This window comes from Pongo pygmaeus, chromosome 12 (genome assembly GCF_028885625.2).
Source record: "Pongo pygmaeus isolate AG05252 chromosome 12, NHGRI_mPonPyg2-v2.0_pri, whole genome shotgun sequence".
NCBI lineage: Eukaryota > Metazoa > Chordata > Mammalia > Primates > Hominidae > Pongo > Pongo pygmaeus.
In genome coordinates, this window is record NC_072385.2 from 90,966,175 (window position 1) to 90,978,777 (window position 12,603).

The 12,603-nt window shown below is 54.2% G+C and overlaps 2 protein-coding genes across 4 annotated transcripts in view; one reads left to right on the forward strand and one right to left on the reverse strand.

The window, feature by feature from the left end:
* Nucleotides 1–1,560: 1,560 nt before the first annotated feature.
* On the forward strand, nucleotides 1,561–3,414 carry OXER1 (oxoeicosanoid receptor 1). Its single transcript, XM_054475186.2, has one exon. The coding sequence runs from the start codon at nucleotides 1,852–1,854 to the stop codon at nucleotides 3,004–3,006; it is 1,155 nt and encodes a 384-aa protein (XP_054331161.1). The 5' UTR covers nucleotides 1,561–1,851; the 3' UTR covers nucleotides 3,007–3,414.
* Nucleotides 3,415–8,983: 5,569 nt separating this feature from the next.
* MTA3 (metastasis associated 1 family member 3) overlaps nucleotides 8,984–12,603 on the reverse strand; it is a 180,934-nt gene continuing 177,314 nt past the window's right edge. For all 3 annotated transcript variants that reach the window (XR_010123108.1, XM_054475174.1, XM_054475173.1), the window contains one exon: nucleotides 8,984–12,557. Coding sequence is in view for 2 of the 3 variants with exons in the window: in XM_054475174.1 (XP_054331149.1) it covers nucleotides 12,532–12,557 (26 nt within the window). In the remaining variant the exon portion in view is untranslated. The remainder of the gene's footprint in view (nucleotides 12,558–12,603) is intronic.

Here is a 12,603-nt window from a genome sequence, read left to right on the forward strand (position 1 = left end):
GCTCTGTGCAGGACCTGAGAAGAGGACATAGAATGTTCCAGGGAGGACCCAGGTCAGAAAACAGACAGCCATGAGAAGAGTTTACTCTCATACGCAGGGCAAGCTTAATCCAGAGACAAAGTCATGAAAATTAGATCTGTTTTTGTGAACACACGCTCTGTCCCAAGGAATCCCCTAGAAGTTTGTTTTTTTGTTGTTGTTTTTTTTTTTTTTTTTTGAGACAGAGTCTTGCTCTGTCGCCTAGGCTGGAGTGCAGTGGCGCGATCTCGGCTCACTGCAAGCTCTGCCTCCTGGGTTCACGCCATTCTCCTGCGTTCATGCCATTCTCCTGCCTCAGCCTCCCGAGTAGCTGGGACTACAGGCACCCACCACCACGCCCGGCTGCTTTTTTTGTATTTTTAGTAGAGACAGGGTTTCACCGTGTTAGCCAGGATGGTCTCGATCTCCTGACCTCGTGATCCACCCGCCTCGGCCTCCCAAAGTGCTGGGATTACGGGCTTGAGCCACCGCGCCCGGCCTAGAAGTTTTTACATAAATTATCTCATTTTATCCTCACAACTCTCCAAGAAGGTGGTAGTGCCTGATTTTACAGATCAGGCTCAGAGAGGTTTGGAAATAGGGCAGCTCTGTTTCCAACCCAGGCCTGTCTGCATATGAAGCTTAGGCTGGGCCTCACCACCCTGCTTCTCCCAGGGATGTTTGCCCTCAGCCTTGACCAAATGGGAGCCCAGGGCAGCCAAGAGAGGCCAGGGACCACTGTGCCTGGGACACAGAGGCCAAGCCACACATGGCAGACTGCTGACCCCAGCCAGTTGGCAGTGATGGGGTCAGGCCCTGGAGCCTGGAACCAGCACCTCCCTTGGCCCTGCTGTCCCGGGTTATCAGGAGCCTGAAGCCCTCATCTCCACCCACAGGACCAGCCCATGGGCTCATGAGAATACCTCACCATGGGACAGCTGGACTTGTACGTTGTCTGGAGCTAGCCCCAGCCTCCCACTCCCTATTCCGCAGTGAATGCTAATGGGGGCGGGGAGTGGAGTGGACAAGGAGCCATGGGGAGACACAGACAGGGAAAAATCAGGATTGTTCTATTTGCGGGAGAAGCCCCCAGCTCCCCATGCCATGGCAGTAGAAATTTGGCAGGGGCATCCCCTGCCCATGGGGCCTACTTCACCCTGTACCCGGACTTGGGACCATCACAGACTTCGGAACCATCAGGAATCTGGGAGCAACTGAAAGCTGAACTACAGTGGGCTTTCAGACACACAGCAGGCTGGCGGAGCACAAATAGCACTGGTTCCCTCCAGGCCACCAGCAGGGTGGTGGAGGTCTTCACTGACTCCCTGCCTACCTCTCAGGACAATGTCCTTTTGGCTCCACGGTCCCTGAAGCCAGAGCTGGTGGGGGCAGGGAGGCAGCCACCAGCCTCTATGTGTAGTGGAGGAGGGGGTGTCCAGGGAGGGCTGCATGATCCTGAGAGCCCCCACCTCACCCAGCTGGACGATCCTCCCACTTCAGGGTCTCTCTGGGCTTCCATCTTGCCCCTGCTGAGCCCTGCTTCCTCCTCTACCAGCGGCACAACCCCCAGGCTGGGCTCAGAGACCTCATGTGGTGGGATCACTCAGTACCCCGAGGCGGAGGGAAGGAGGGAGGGCTGCAGGGTTCCCCTTGGCCTGCAAACAGGAACACAGGGTGTTTCTCAGTGGCTGCGAGAATGCTGATGAAAACCCCAGGATATTGTGTCACCGTGGTGGCCAGCTGATAGTGCCAATCATCCCACTTTGCCCTGAGCACTCCTGCAGGGGTAGAAGACTCCAGAACCTTCTCTCAGGTCCATGGCCCAAGCAGCCCATGGAACTTCAAAACCTGAGCTCTCCCTCTCCCTCTCTCTCCTCCTTTGTTCTCCCTCCCTCCTTCCCTCCCTCACCCTCCTCCGCTCCCTCTGCCTTTACCACTGTAGGGGGGTCCTCTGGAGGGCCCTGCCACCCCACCTCTTCCTCGCTGGTGTCTGCCTTCCTGGCACCAATCCTGGCCCTGGAGTTTGTCCTGGGCCTGGTGGGGAACAGTTTGGCCCTCTTCATCTTCTGCATCCACACGCGGCCCTGGACCTCCAACACGGTGTTCCTGGTCAGCCTGGTGGCCGCTGACTTCCTCCTGATCAGCAACCTGCCCCTCCGCGTGGACTACTACCTCCTCCATGAGACCTGGCGCTTTGGGGCTGCTGCCTGCAAAGTCAACCTCTTCATGCTGTCCACCAACCGCACGGCCAGCGTTGTCTTCCTCACAGCCATCGCACTCAACCGCTACCTGAAGGTGGTGCAGCCCCACCATGTGCTGAGCCGTGCTTCCGTGGGGGCAGCTGCCCGGGTGGCCGGGGGACTCTGGGTGGGCATCCTGCTCCTCAACGGGCACCTGCTCCTGAGCACCTTCTCCGGCCCCTCCTGCCTCAGCTACAGGGTGGGCACAAAGCCCTCGGCCTCACTCCGCTGGCACCAGGCGCTGTACCTGCTGGAGTTCTTCCTGCCACTGGCGCTCATCCTCTTTGCTATTGTGAGCATTGGGCTCACCATCTGGAACCGTGGCCTGGGAGGGCAGGCAGGCCCGCAGAGGGCCATGCGTGTGCTGGCCATGGTGGTGGCCGTCTACACCATCTGCTTCTTGCCCAGCATCATCTTTGGCATGGCTTCCATGGTGGCCTTCTGGCTGTCCGCCTGCCGCTCCCTGGACCTCTGCACGCAGCTCTTCCACGGCTCCCTGGCCTTCACCTACCTCAACAGCGTCCTGGACCCCGTGCTCTACTGCTTCTCTAGCCCCAACTTCCTCCACCAGAGCCGGGCCTTGCTGGGCCTCACGCGGGGCCGGCAGGGCCCAGTGAGCGACGAGAGCTCCTACCAACCCTCCAGGCAGTGGCGCCACCGGGAGGCCTCTAGGAAGGTGGAGGCCATAGGGAAGCTGAAAGTGCAGGGCGAGGTCTCTCTGGAAAAGGAAGGCTCCTCCCAGGGCTGAGGGCCAGCTGCAGGGCTGCAGTGCTGTGGGGGTAAGGGCTGCTGCGCTCTGGCCTGGAGGGACAAGGCCAGCACATGGTGCCTCAGCCAACTGGACAAGGGATGGCAGCAGACCAGGGGCCAGGCCAAAGCACTGGCAGGACTCAGGTGGGTGGCAGGGAGAGTAACCCGCCTAGGCCTCTCAGTGTGTCCAGGATGGCATTCCCAGAATGCAGGGGAGAGCAGGATGCCGGGTGGAGGAGACAGGCAAGGCGCAGTGGGCACACCAGCTCAGACAGGGGCCTGCGCAGCTGAGGGGATAGAGACCAATCACTGTCACAGCAGAGTCGCCTTAGAAATTGGACAGCTGCACGTTCTGTGCTCTCCAGTTTGTCCCTTCCAATATTAATAAACTTCCCTTTTAAATATATTTATTCGCAAGACCAAATAACTGTCTTTAATCTAACCTGGTACTGTCAGTAGGCGTCAAAGTGAGCACCCCAAGGTGAGGGGAAACTTGGGAGAGAGAAGGGAAGCCATCCCGCAGCCCCATCCCAGGGGGCACTGTCTTTCCCAGAACTTCTGGGAAGCCCTGGCATGTCCTGAAAGGCAGAACTGCTTTCCTGGGTGAGGCCTCAGGCAGGCCACCAGGGCTCCACGCCCTTAGGTACAGAGTTTGATGCTAGGGACCTAACATCCCTCCCCAGTTCCCTTAATCCACTTAGCCCAGCCCTCTCATATCATGGACAGGATGCACCCCAGCTACTAAAGTCGTCAGGAATAGAAGTGAAAGCCCAGGAGTGTCACACACAGACCAGGAGGGTGGCGTCAAGGGTCCGTGTGGATGCTGAGGAGGGAGCCAGAGAAAAAGTATCAGGCAGAGGGAGGCGGGTCCGGGAATGATAAGCAGGTGAGTACCAGACCCCACCTCCACCGTGTCTCTCCAGCCCACTTCCCTGTTCTGAAAATCTACCTGCTGCACTCAGAAACCTACCAAGGTACTGGGGTGCCACCTGGGCCCCCTCCAGGGTTGCTCTTCTGTCTCTCGGCTCCCCATGGGCCCCTCTTGCCCCCTCAACTCCTACTGCTCCCTTTTACTCCCTGGAGCCACGCCTAGGGGGTCCCTGCTTCTCCACGCCCTCTGTCACCACAGGGAAGGGAGTCCAAGCCTGGGCGGGGCCACCTCAGCCTGAGTCAGGTCTTTTAGGAAAGGCCCGCACACTCCTGGAGGGTGGGGACTGAGCAGCTCCTTCGGGCGGATCCCCACCTGGGGTGCCAACACTTGCTGCCAGCTCAACACCAGGCACCTTTCCTCTGGTACCATCTCTGCCCCTGAATGCGCCCACCTGGGCTCAGGGCAGCTCCACGGGCCATTTCCTCAATCTCCTCTTCCCTGGACCCTTCTCCTACCAACTCCTCCCTCAAGTCCTCCCACCTCTCCCAGCACCTGCGCTCACTCCTTCATGACCTGATGGAAGGGAAATGGGCAGATACTCCCATGGTTCGCAGGCACGTCTGCAGTCCTGTCTTTTCCCATCAAGGGAGGGAGCAGAGGCTGCCCTTGAGGAGTTCCTGGGTAGATGCTGGTCACAGGGTTCAGGCCCACACGCCTAACCTGCCCCAGATTCTCCTTGCCCCCGCCCATCTTGACCCTGAGGACTGCTTCCTCGCTGACAGGCTGGGTCACACCACCCTTCCCCGCCTTTCCATCATTTGCAAGGCCTTCTCTAAACGGGGTTGGGTGCTCCCTCACGAAGCAGGCTTCAGGCTGCCCCCACATGGAGGTAGGACTGACTCCCTGGTCCGAACTATGGCCCCAGCCCATTGTACCCTTCTCTGGACTTAGTTCTCCATCTGTGAATAGGAATAGTGATCCTGGCCCTTGCCCAGCTCCAGGGGCTGGGGATGGGAGTAACTATATACCCAGAGCACTTGGTGAGGAAGGCAGTTATTATGTGGAGCAGGGAGGGGAGAAGGAAGATGAGTGGGAAGAGAAAGAAAACTGTGTTTAAGTGCAGGGTTTCCTAGAGATGGAGTAGTACCCATGGTGGTGTAATGGGAGCTGGGGGCAGGCGGAGACCCCATTTCCTACATTTGGGTTCTAAATGGCATTTTGGTCCTGGGGACAGGCTGCACTATCCAGTGTGAATTTTGGGCAGCATCTTCCACCCTTTTTCTCTTCTCCTAACACAATCTGCTGCCACCCTGAGAAAGGATCAGATGGCATGCATTACCTTCCTCCAGGGACTCCTGAGCAGGGGGCAAGCAGGCAGGGCTGGGTGACAGGCCAGCAGTCATTAACTTGCCAGTGCTTACTGGGCACCTGCCGTGGGCCAGACACTGAGCTACAAAGGCAGACAACTGTACTCTCACCTTGAGCCCCCCAGGCTAAGCCAGGGAGAGACGGACTGCAAATGGAACCAGCGCAATGCAACCCAGTGCAGGCCAGGGTCTTTTAGGTGGTGATGCACCCTGAGAGCAGAGGCTTGAAGAGCTGACTCTGCCTGGGCTGTCAGGTAAGTCATGCACATAAGCTGGATCTCAGACGATGAGGAAGGAGAGAAAAGAATGGCATCCCTGGCGCTGGAAGAGCATGGCCAGGTCATGCAGCTGTGAGAAGACTCAGTGTGCAGGGGTATGGGGAGGAGATCACTGAGGCAAGAGAGGAGGAGGCTACCACAGAGCTAGGGGACAGGCAGGAAAGGCAGGAAGGGCCCTGGTGCCAAGCCCGGGAGTCTGGGTTGACCCTGTAGACAGTATGGCAGGAGAGGGGTGTGTGCACGAGGTTAAGTGGAAGATGATGATTGGTTTGCATTTTCATCAGTTACTCTGGCAAGAGCATGAGGGTAGGGGACATGGGAGATGACCTATGTCTGTATTCCAAGCAAAGGCCTGAAGAAAGGCAGCAGCAGAGACCACGGAGGGTCCAGATGGGGAGGCTGTGTGGGGGACACACTGAGGATGCAGGTGGTGGAGCAGGTTTGGAGGTAAAACAAGTTGTAGGGGGTTGGAAGACACCCAGGCAAACATGTACAGTAGCACACTTCGGACTGCAGATAGAAGCAAGGGTCTTCCACTCACCAGGGCTATGGGAAAGAATGTGGTCATCTGGTGAGAATGAAGAGAATCAAGGACCATCCTTTAAAAAAATCCCTGCAAGTAAGGGACATATGTAGGAAAACCCAGTGAAATGATCAGAAAAAAAAAAAAAAAATCTTTAGGAAAAAAGCAGGACTGCAGAAGAAAAGAAGTCAAGGCAATCTTCACCCAAGTAAAGAGATTGCCCATTAAAAAGGACAGAATCAAGCCATCTTTTATGAAGGTAAAAGCCAAACATAAAATACCCAGACAGTCTGCAAAGTGCCTCCTGCAAGAACAGAGCATCATGCAAGAACAGAGCATCATGCAAGAACAGGGCATTTTCAAAAGTGTTTCCTAATTACATATTGAAGAGAGTTGATCTGAAAACCAGGGTCCATGTCTGACACTGTCTGGTCGATTAACACCCTGGATGGACAACCTGGATTAACAATGCACTGTCTGGGTCTATTTTTTAAAAGCTTTTCAAAAAGTGATAGGTTGTCATTATATGAAATTTAATAATACGCAAAACATGCTCGCTATCATTTATGGATTCATACATACGCATTAATTGTATAAAATCATGTATGGGATGATAAACACTAAATTAAAGAGAGTGCTTACTGCTGAGATGGAGGAAAATGGGAAGTGGCACACAGGTGACTTACTACTAGATCTGAAATTATCTTCGTAAAAAAAAAATCTGAAAAAACGACTATGAGTGACATCTGCATGTTACTTAGCATTGCTTTGGGTAGACAATAAAGGGATCAGCGTAATGAATGAAGAAAATTCATATGGCTACAACAGCTTCAAAAGCTCAAGAAAGCTCAAAGAGGATGACTTAAGAATAGCATTGGATTTAACAATTAGAAGGTCATTAAATGTGACTTTATTGACAGCAATTTCAGTGAGTGGATGGGGATGGGGGCAGAATGGAAGCCATAAAGTGCTATAATGGGTTGAGGAATTAATGAGATTTGAAGTAATGGAGACAACTCTTCCCCTTTCAACAAATGTGCCAGTAAAAGGAGAGAAGATAATAGCTTTAGATGAAACTAAGCAGAGGACAGATGTTTTGGTGGTTTGACTGTTCCGTTATTTGGTGGATTAGATGAAGAGATTTTTAAATACAGGAGGAGAAGGGAGAAAAGAAAAATATTGGGGAGGAGGGGAATGATGATGGGGACTGGAATGTACCAGGCCTTATTCTAAGCATTTTACACATATTAATTTTTTTAGTCCTGATGAGGGAGATTCCATTATTATCCCATTTTACAGATGGAAACACTGAGGCACACAGAGGTTGAATAATTTGCCCAAGGTCATCCAGCTAGTAAGTGGCAGTCTGGCCTGAGTCAGGACACTATTGCAAGGCCCTAAGGGGGTGGAAGGATGAATCCAGCTCATGGGTGGCAGGAAGGTCTGTCCCCAGAAGATAGAAGGATGCCTCTTTGAGCTGGAGCAATGGCACTATTTCAGTAGGTCTTGGGACACAGGGAATAAAGCTGAAGGGATTCTTAGAAGCCACAGCTCTCAGGGGATAAGGGCTTAAAAAGTGGCAAAGGATTGGAACAGTTGGTTCTGGAAATAAGAAAATCAAGCTCCCAAAGAAGAACATAGAAAAGGGTCACTAAGCAAGTGGCTCAAAGGAGCCTGGTGAGTTAAGCACCCTGATGAGTTAAGCTGTGGGGCCGTGAGTAGGTGGTGTGGTTCCTCCAGCAACCTCTGCACCCAGGAGCAGAATCAGAATAAACAGAGGGTAACACTTACCCAGGGAGGGGCAGAAGAAACCTCCTAGGAAGTCTGATGATAAAAAAACAGTCCTGGTATGGAGCTTAAGGTCGGCCCCCTTGAGAGGTATGGCATGCAACACTCTAAGCTACAGAGGAGCTTCCAGAAAGAGGGAGGTAATATTTGAGTTTGCATTAAAAGCCTTAATTTAAAACAAAAAACAAACAAACAAACAAAACACTAAGAAGGCTGGGCGCAGTGGCTCATGCCTGTAATCCCAGCACTTTGGGAGGCCAAGGAGGGCAAATCACCTGAGGTCAGGAGTTCGAGACCAGCCTGGCCAACATGGTGAAACCCCGTCTCCACTAAAAATACAAAAATTAGCTGGGCATGGTGGTGTGTGCCTATAGCCCCAGCTACTTGGGAGGCTGAGACACGAGAATTGCTTAAACCCAGAAGGTGGAGGTTGTAGTGAGTCGAGACTGTGCCACTGCACTCCAGTCTGGGTGACAGAGCAAGACCATGTCTGAGAAAAAGAAAAAGAAAAAAATAAGCTTACTGTCTCCTTTTAAGAAAATCTTTCAGAAAGCCCAGCAAACAAGAGTCACAAATATGTGTACTTCACAAACACAGGCTGGAGGGGTCCCAAGGGAACCAAGCTTCACTTTCCCCTATAATGACCTTGGCACAGCAGCTGAGACAGAGTCTACACAAACAGCCAGCCAAACAGCAAACCCCACGCTGGGGCACAGCAACCTTCCTCAGTGCACCACCCGAACACCCCAGCACCCATCCCCACAACCCAGCACTGGCCACAGCAGGGCACGAGTCACACTGCAGGGTAGTTCACGGGAAAAAGGCTGCCTATTGCACCTCGTACCTCCAGGCCTGGGGTCACAGGGTCAAAGGCCTCCTACTGGGGTGACCTGGCCTCGTGAAACTTCCATGTCCCCAGGATGTGACTTATGAGACAGCAGAAGAAGATGCAGACCCTGGGGAAAGGCCACTGAGAGTCTCAGTGCAGCTGGGGCACAGCAGACCAACTGGCCTGGCCTATTACCTCCCCGGGGCCCTCGGAGCTCAAGGTTCTGAAACAAGGACCACCTGATGCTGGGCCTAGGGGTGCATGCACACAGTCTTACACCTGAGCCACCATCCTAGTAAAGAACAGCATAAAACCAGGCAAAATTTCCAGGAATTTATTAGAAACACAATACAAATTGGTTAGTAGATGGCATCTCCTTACAGACAGACAATCCACACTGTGGTATCATGCTCAGAACGAATTATCCTGGGGAAACACTCATGAGCACGGGTGCGTGCTCTGGGTTAGCTTCCCTGGCAGGGAAAATCAGAGACACAGTGCAGAGGAACAGGAGGGGTGGACAGAAAACTGGGACATGGCCTTCCTGGGGGGAATGGTGAGGAGGGGCTGCTAACTGAGTAACTGTTTCCCCAAAGGAAAACAGGGACAACAGTAAAGAATAAGGGCTTCCCCCTCCCTCCCCAAAGCCGTTTCCTCTCTAGGCAGAGTAAAACAGAATCTCCAAACACCCACGGGGCAGCTCCTCCACCTCCCCTCGCCAGGGACTTAGGACAGCAGTGGGGCATGAACACCAGGCTCAGACATGACACCGAGTGCATTGAGGCCACGCACAGCCCACCTGCTTGCCCTCAGCCCCCTGCTCTGCTCTGCTCTGCTCTGAGTGGCAGGGGACTGACCCGGTGGGTCGCCTGTCCCAGGCTCCCAGGGCAGCTGCTTCCAACTGGGTTTCACTATTGTGAGGCACCTGCAGGACTCTGGAGGCCAAGAGGAGGGGAGAGGCCGGGGCCCCCTCTCTCCCCCTGGGGAAATGTTTCTGACAAGAACCATGGCTTCTCAAGGCTCCAGCCCCCACCAGACAGGTCCACGGTGTGGCAGGTCCCCCAGTGGACTTGGCCCCAGGCTCTGGTGACGCGTCCTCACCTGGTGCCCAGCCAGTCTCAGGATGGGGGCGGCTTGCTGTTGTTGTTCCCCACCTCTGGGTTGCCCCTCACTCCCCTGTTTTGCCTCTCAGCTTTTCTTCTTTTGTGTTAAACAAATCTCTAGATGAAAACCCCCATTTGAAATCCATTTTCCTGGGTGGGCCCTGAGCAATGGAAACTGGGCTGTGCACAAGGGGAATTGTGAAGGGCAGGCTGAAAACTTCCGGCAACACCTTCCAGTCGACCCTCCTCTCTTGCGCACCTTTAAGAAGTGAAGGGTGGGCAGGCGATGACTGAGCCGGAGGGGGAGATGCCCTGCAGAGCCTGTGTCCTCACCCCAGGGGCATGTCTGCTGGGGGCTGAGCAGACAGCCTCTGCACGTCCACCCATGTGCTCACTGAACCACAGTGACATGCCACTGACACACAGCAGCAACACGGTGGCCCCAGAAAGGGAGAGGGTGGCTGGGAAACCCTCTCAGCACCAAATGCTTCCAATGGCAAAGGCACAGGCTAGAGGCGCCTTGGCATCCTTCCTCTATTGCCTGGGGGATTCTGTCAGAACGAGGGGGCAGTTTCCAGAGACAAAGGGAGAGCGTGAAGTCTCAGTCAACATCATCCTCTTAGGATGATTGGACTGCAGAACCACGAGCTTTACTTACAAGAGGAAGGAAAAGCCTGCTTGGCACACGTGGCTCGAACAAGCTGCACTTTTCCCAAAGCCAAATGTCAACTGGGTAGATAGGAGGGGCCTCCCTTCTCCTGCTTCAGACCTGGCCTGACTCCTGTCTCCAAATCTCTTGGGCCTGGGTGAGAGGGCCTCTCCCAAAAGGCAGAGAAAATGGAGCTGGCAGCTGAGTCACGGGCAGCTAATTGTTTCCAGAATCTGCAGTCACCACTTAATAGGGGTTCAGAAAGAAAGTGAAAGGGTGAGGGAATCATTTCCCCTTCTGGGTCCAAGTATGACAATAAATCCAGAGCGGGGTACAGACAGACAGCTTTCCTGTGTCTGTTTCTTTAGGGAAGAAACATCCCACGTTTCTTCCTGCGGCACCTTCTCCCATGTCTTTGCTGAAGGGACCCCTCAGTGGGAACCCTGAGGAGAACCCCTGCCTGCCACCTCCACCCGTCTCACCAAATGCTTCTGACACAGGCCCCACCCTCAGGGCCCCAAGCCAAGACCCAGTACAGCTCCAAGAGTGGGTGGTGGTGGAGACGTCCCATGCTCACCCTTGCAGAAGCCTAAGATGAGAACCAACTCCTCCTCAGAAAAGAAGCTGAGATGTCTGCAAAACCGCCCTCCACCTCACACAGCACGCTCTCTCTACCAAGCGGAGCCCAGCCTCCGAGGACACAGACATCTAGAGCATCATTATCCTTACCGTGTTATCTCGTTCTTCCCAGGGGGTCAATTCAATTGTAGCCACTCTGTCTCACAACAACTTGGCTATTTGGGCCTCTCGTTATCTGCCATCCAGCTGCCTCCTAGTAACCCCAGAGATGGCTGGGAGATCAGACTCCAGTTGTCTTTCATGGGACTGTGACCCTGTGCCTGCAAACAGAGGGCAGGGGAGTTGCCAGCCTCACATCTGCTCAGGGAGCTCATCGGGCGCTGAGCTATTCCTATCCTTGCAGCTGCCAGCACAAGTAGCACAGCTACTCAGCACAGCTGAGTGGCCGACTGTGATGCCACCACGGGCTGGTGCCGAGGGCAGGTGGGAAACGCGAAGAGCCCAAGCCAGAGGAGCAGGCAGGTCCCCCGGGGCCTAGGTCACACGTGCTCACAGGATGTTGGGCTGGAGGGGTGGGGGTCATGGGGTTGGCCACACAGACTCATACCCACAAACACCTCTAGGCCAAACAGAGTCTGTCTGCTTAAAATGAAACTAGGTCATTTGTGACCCGCTGTGGGACCCCCCTGGCAGCAGTTCTTCATCAGCTGGTTTGGCTGCAAGGGAACAGGGCAGTAAGCAAACGGCTGGTCACAGTGATACACACGCTTGGCACTTTTAACAACTGCTCTTGCTGGAGCTGTCTGTGACCAAGCAGAGCCGGGCAGAACACCAGCTTCTCTCCGACCACAAAACACAGATGATGAGTTTACAGGCTTATCTCTTGTCAGGACCTCGGGTAATTCTGTTCCCTGGAGGAGTAGGAGGGAGGGTCACATATAGGAATGCAGAAGGTAAACAGCAAATTCCCCCATTTCAAAAAAACAAGCATGAAGCCTATCGAGAAAAAGCTGAGTGACGGTAACAGCAAGGACAGGGAAATACCATGAACCTCATAAACACTGGCGCACTTCTTAAGAAAAATCCATTCAGAAAGATGCCGTGGCCCTCCTGTACATATTTAGTAACTATACAGCATAAGACCGAGCTGAGCAGACACATGCAGGGCAGCAGCGGCTCTGAGCTCGCAGCAGCCCCACTGCCAAGCAGCCACTGTTGCTGGGTGGGGCGCAGGGCGCTGCAGAAGGGAGGAGGTGGAGGGGTTCCCTCAGCCCCTCAATTCTCAGCAGGTCTCGCTCCGTAACAGCGAGGTCTCTGACAAGAAAGCGAGGTGCTGCTGATCCACACGTGGAGACACAGGATTTGGAACGTGCACTCCCACAGTTCCTTCCCCGCCCCATTGCGTCTCCATGGATGCACGCAGAGGTCTCCCACTGAAATGTACTGGGAGTGGGGCTGCCTTCTTCCCAGGCACGACTGTGAACATCAGCAGGACAGTGCAGCAAGTCTTGGATTGTAGAATGAATCAGGGAAAGCTCAGTCTGACACACAGCACTTGAGTTCTAGAAAAGGGAAGTAACAGTGTGAAGGTTAAACAAGCCCTGATGG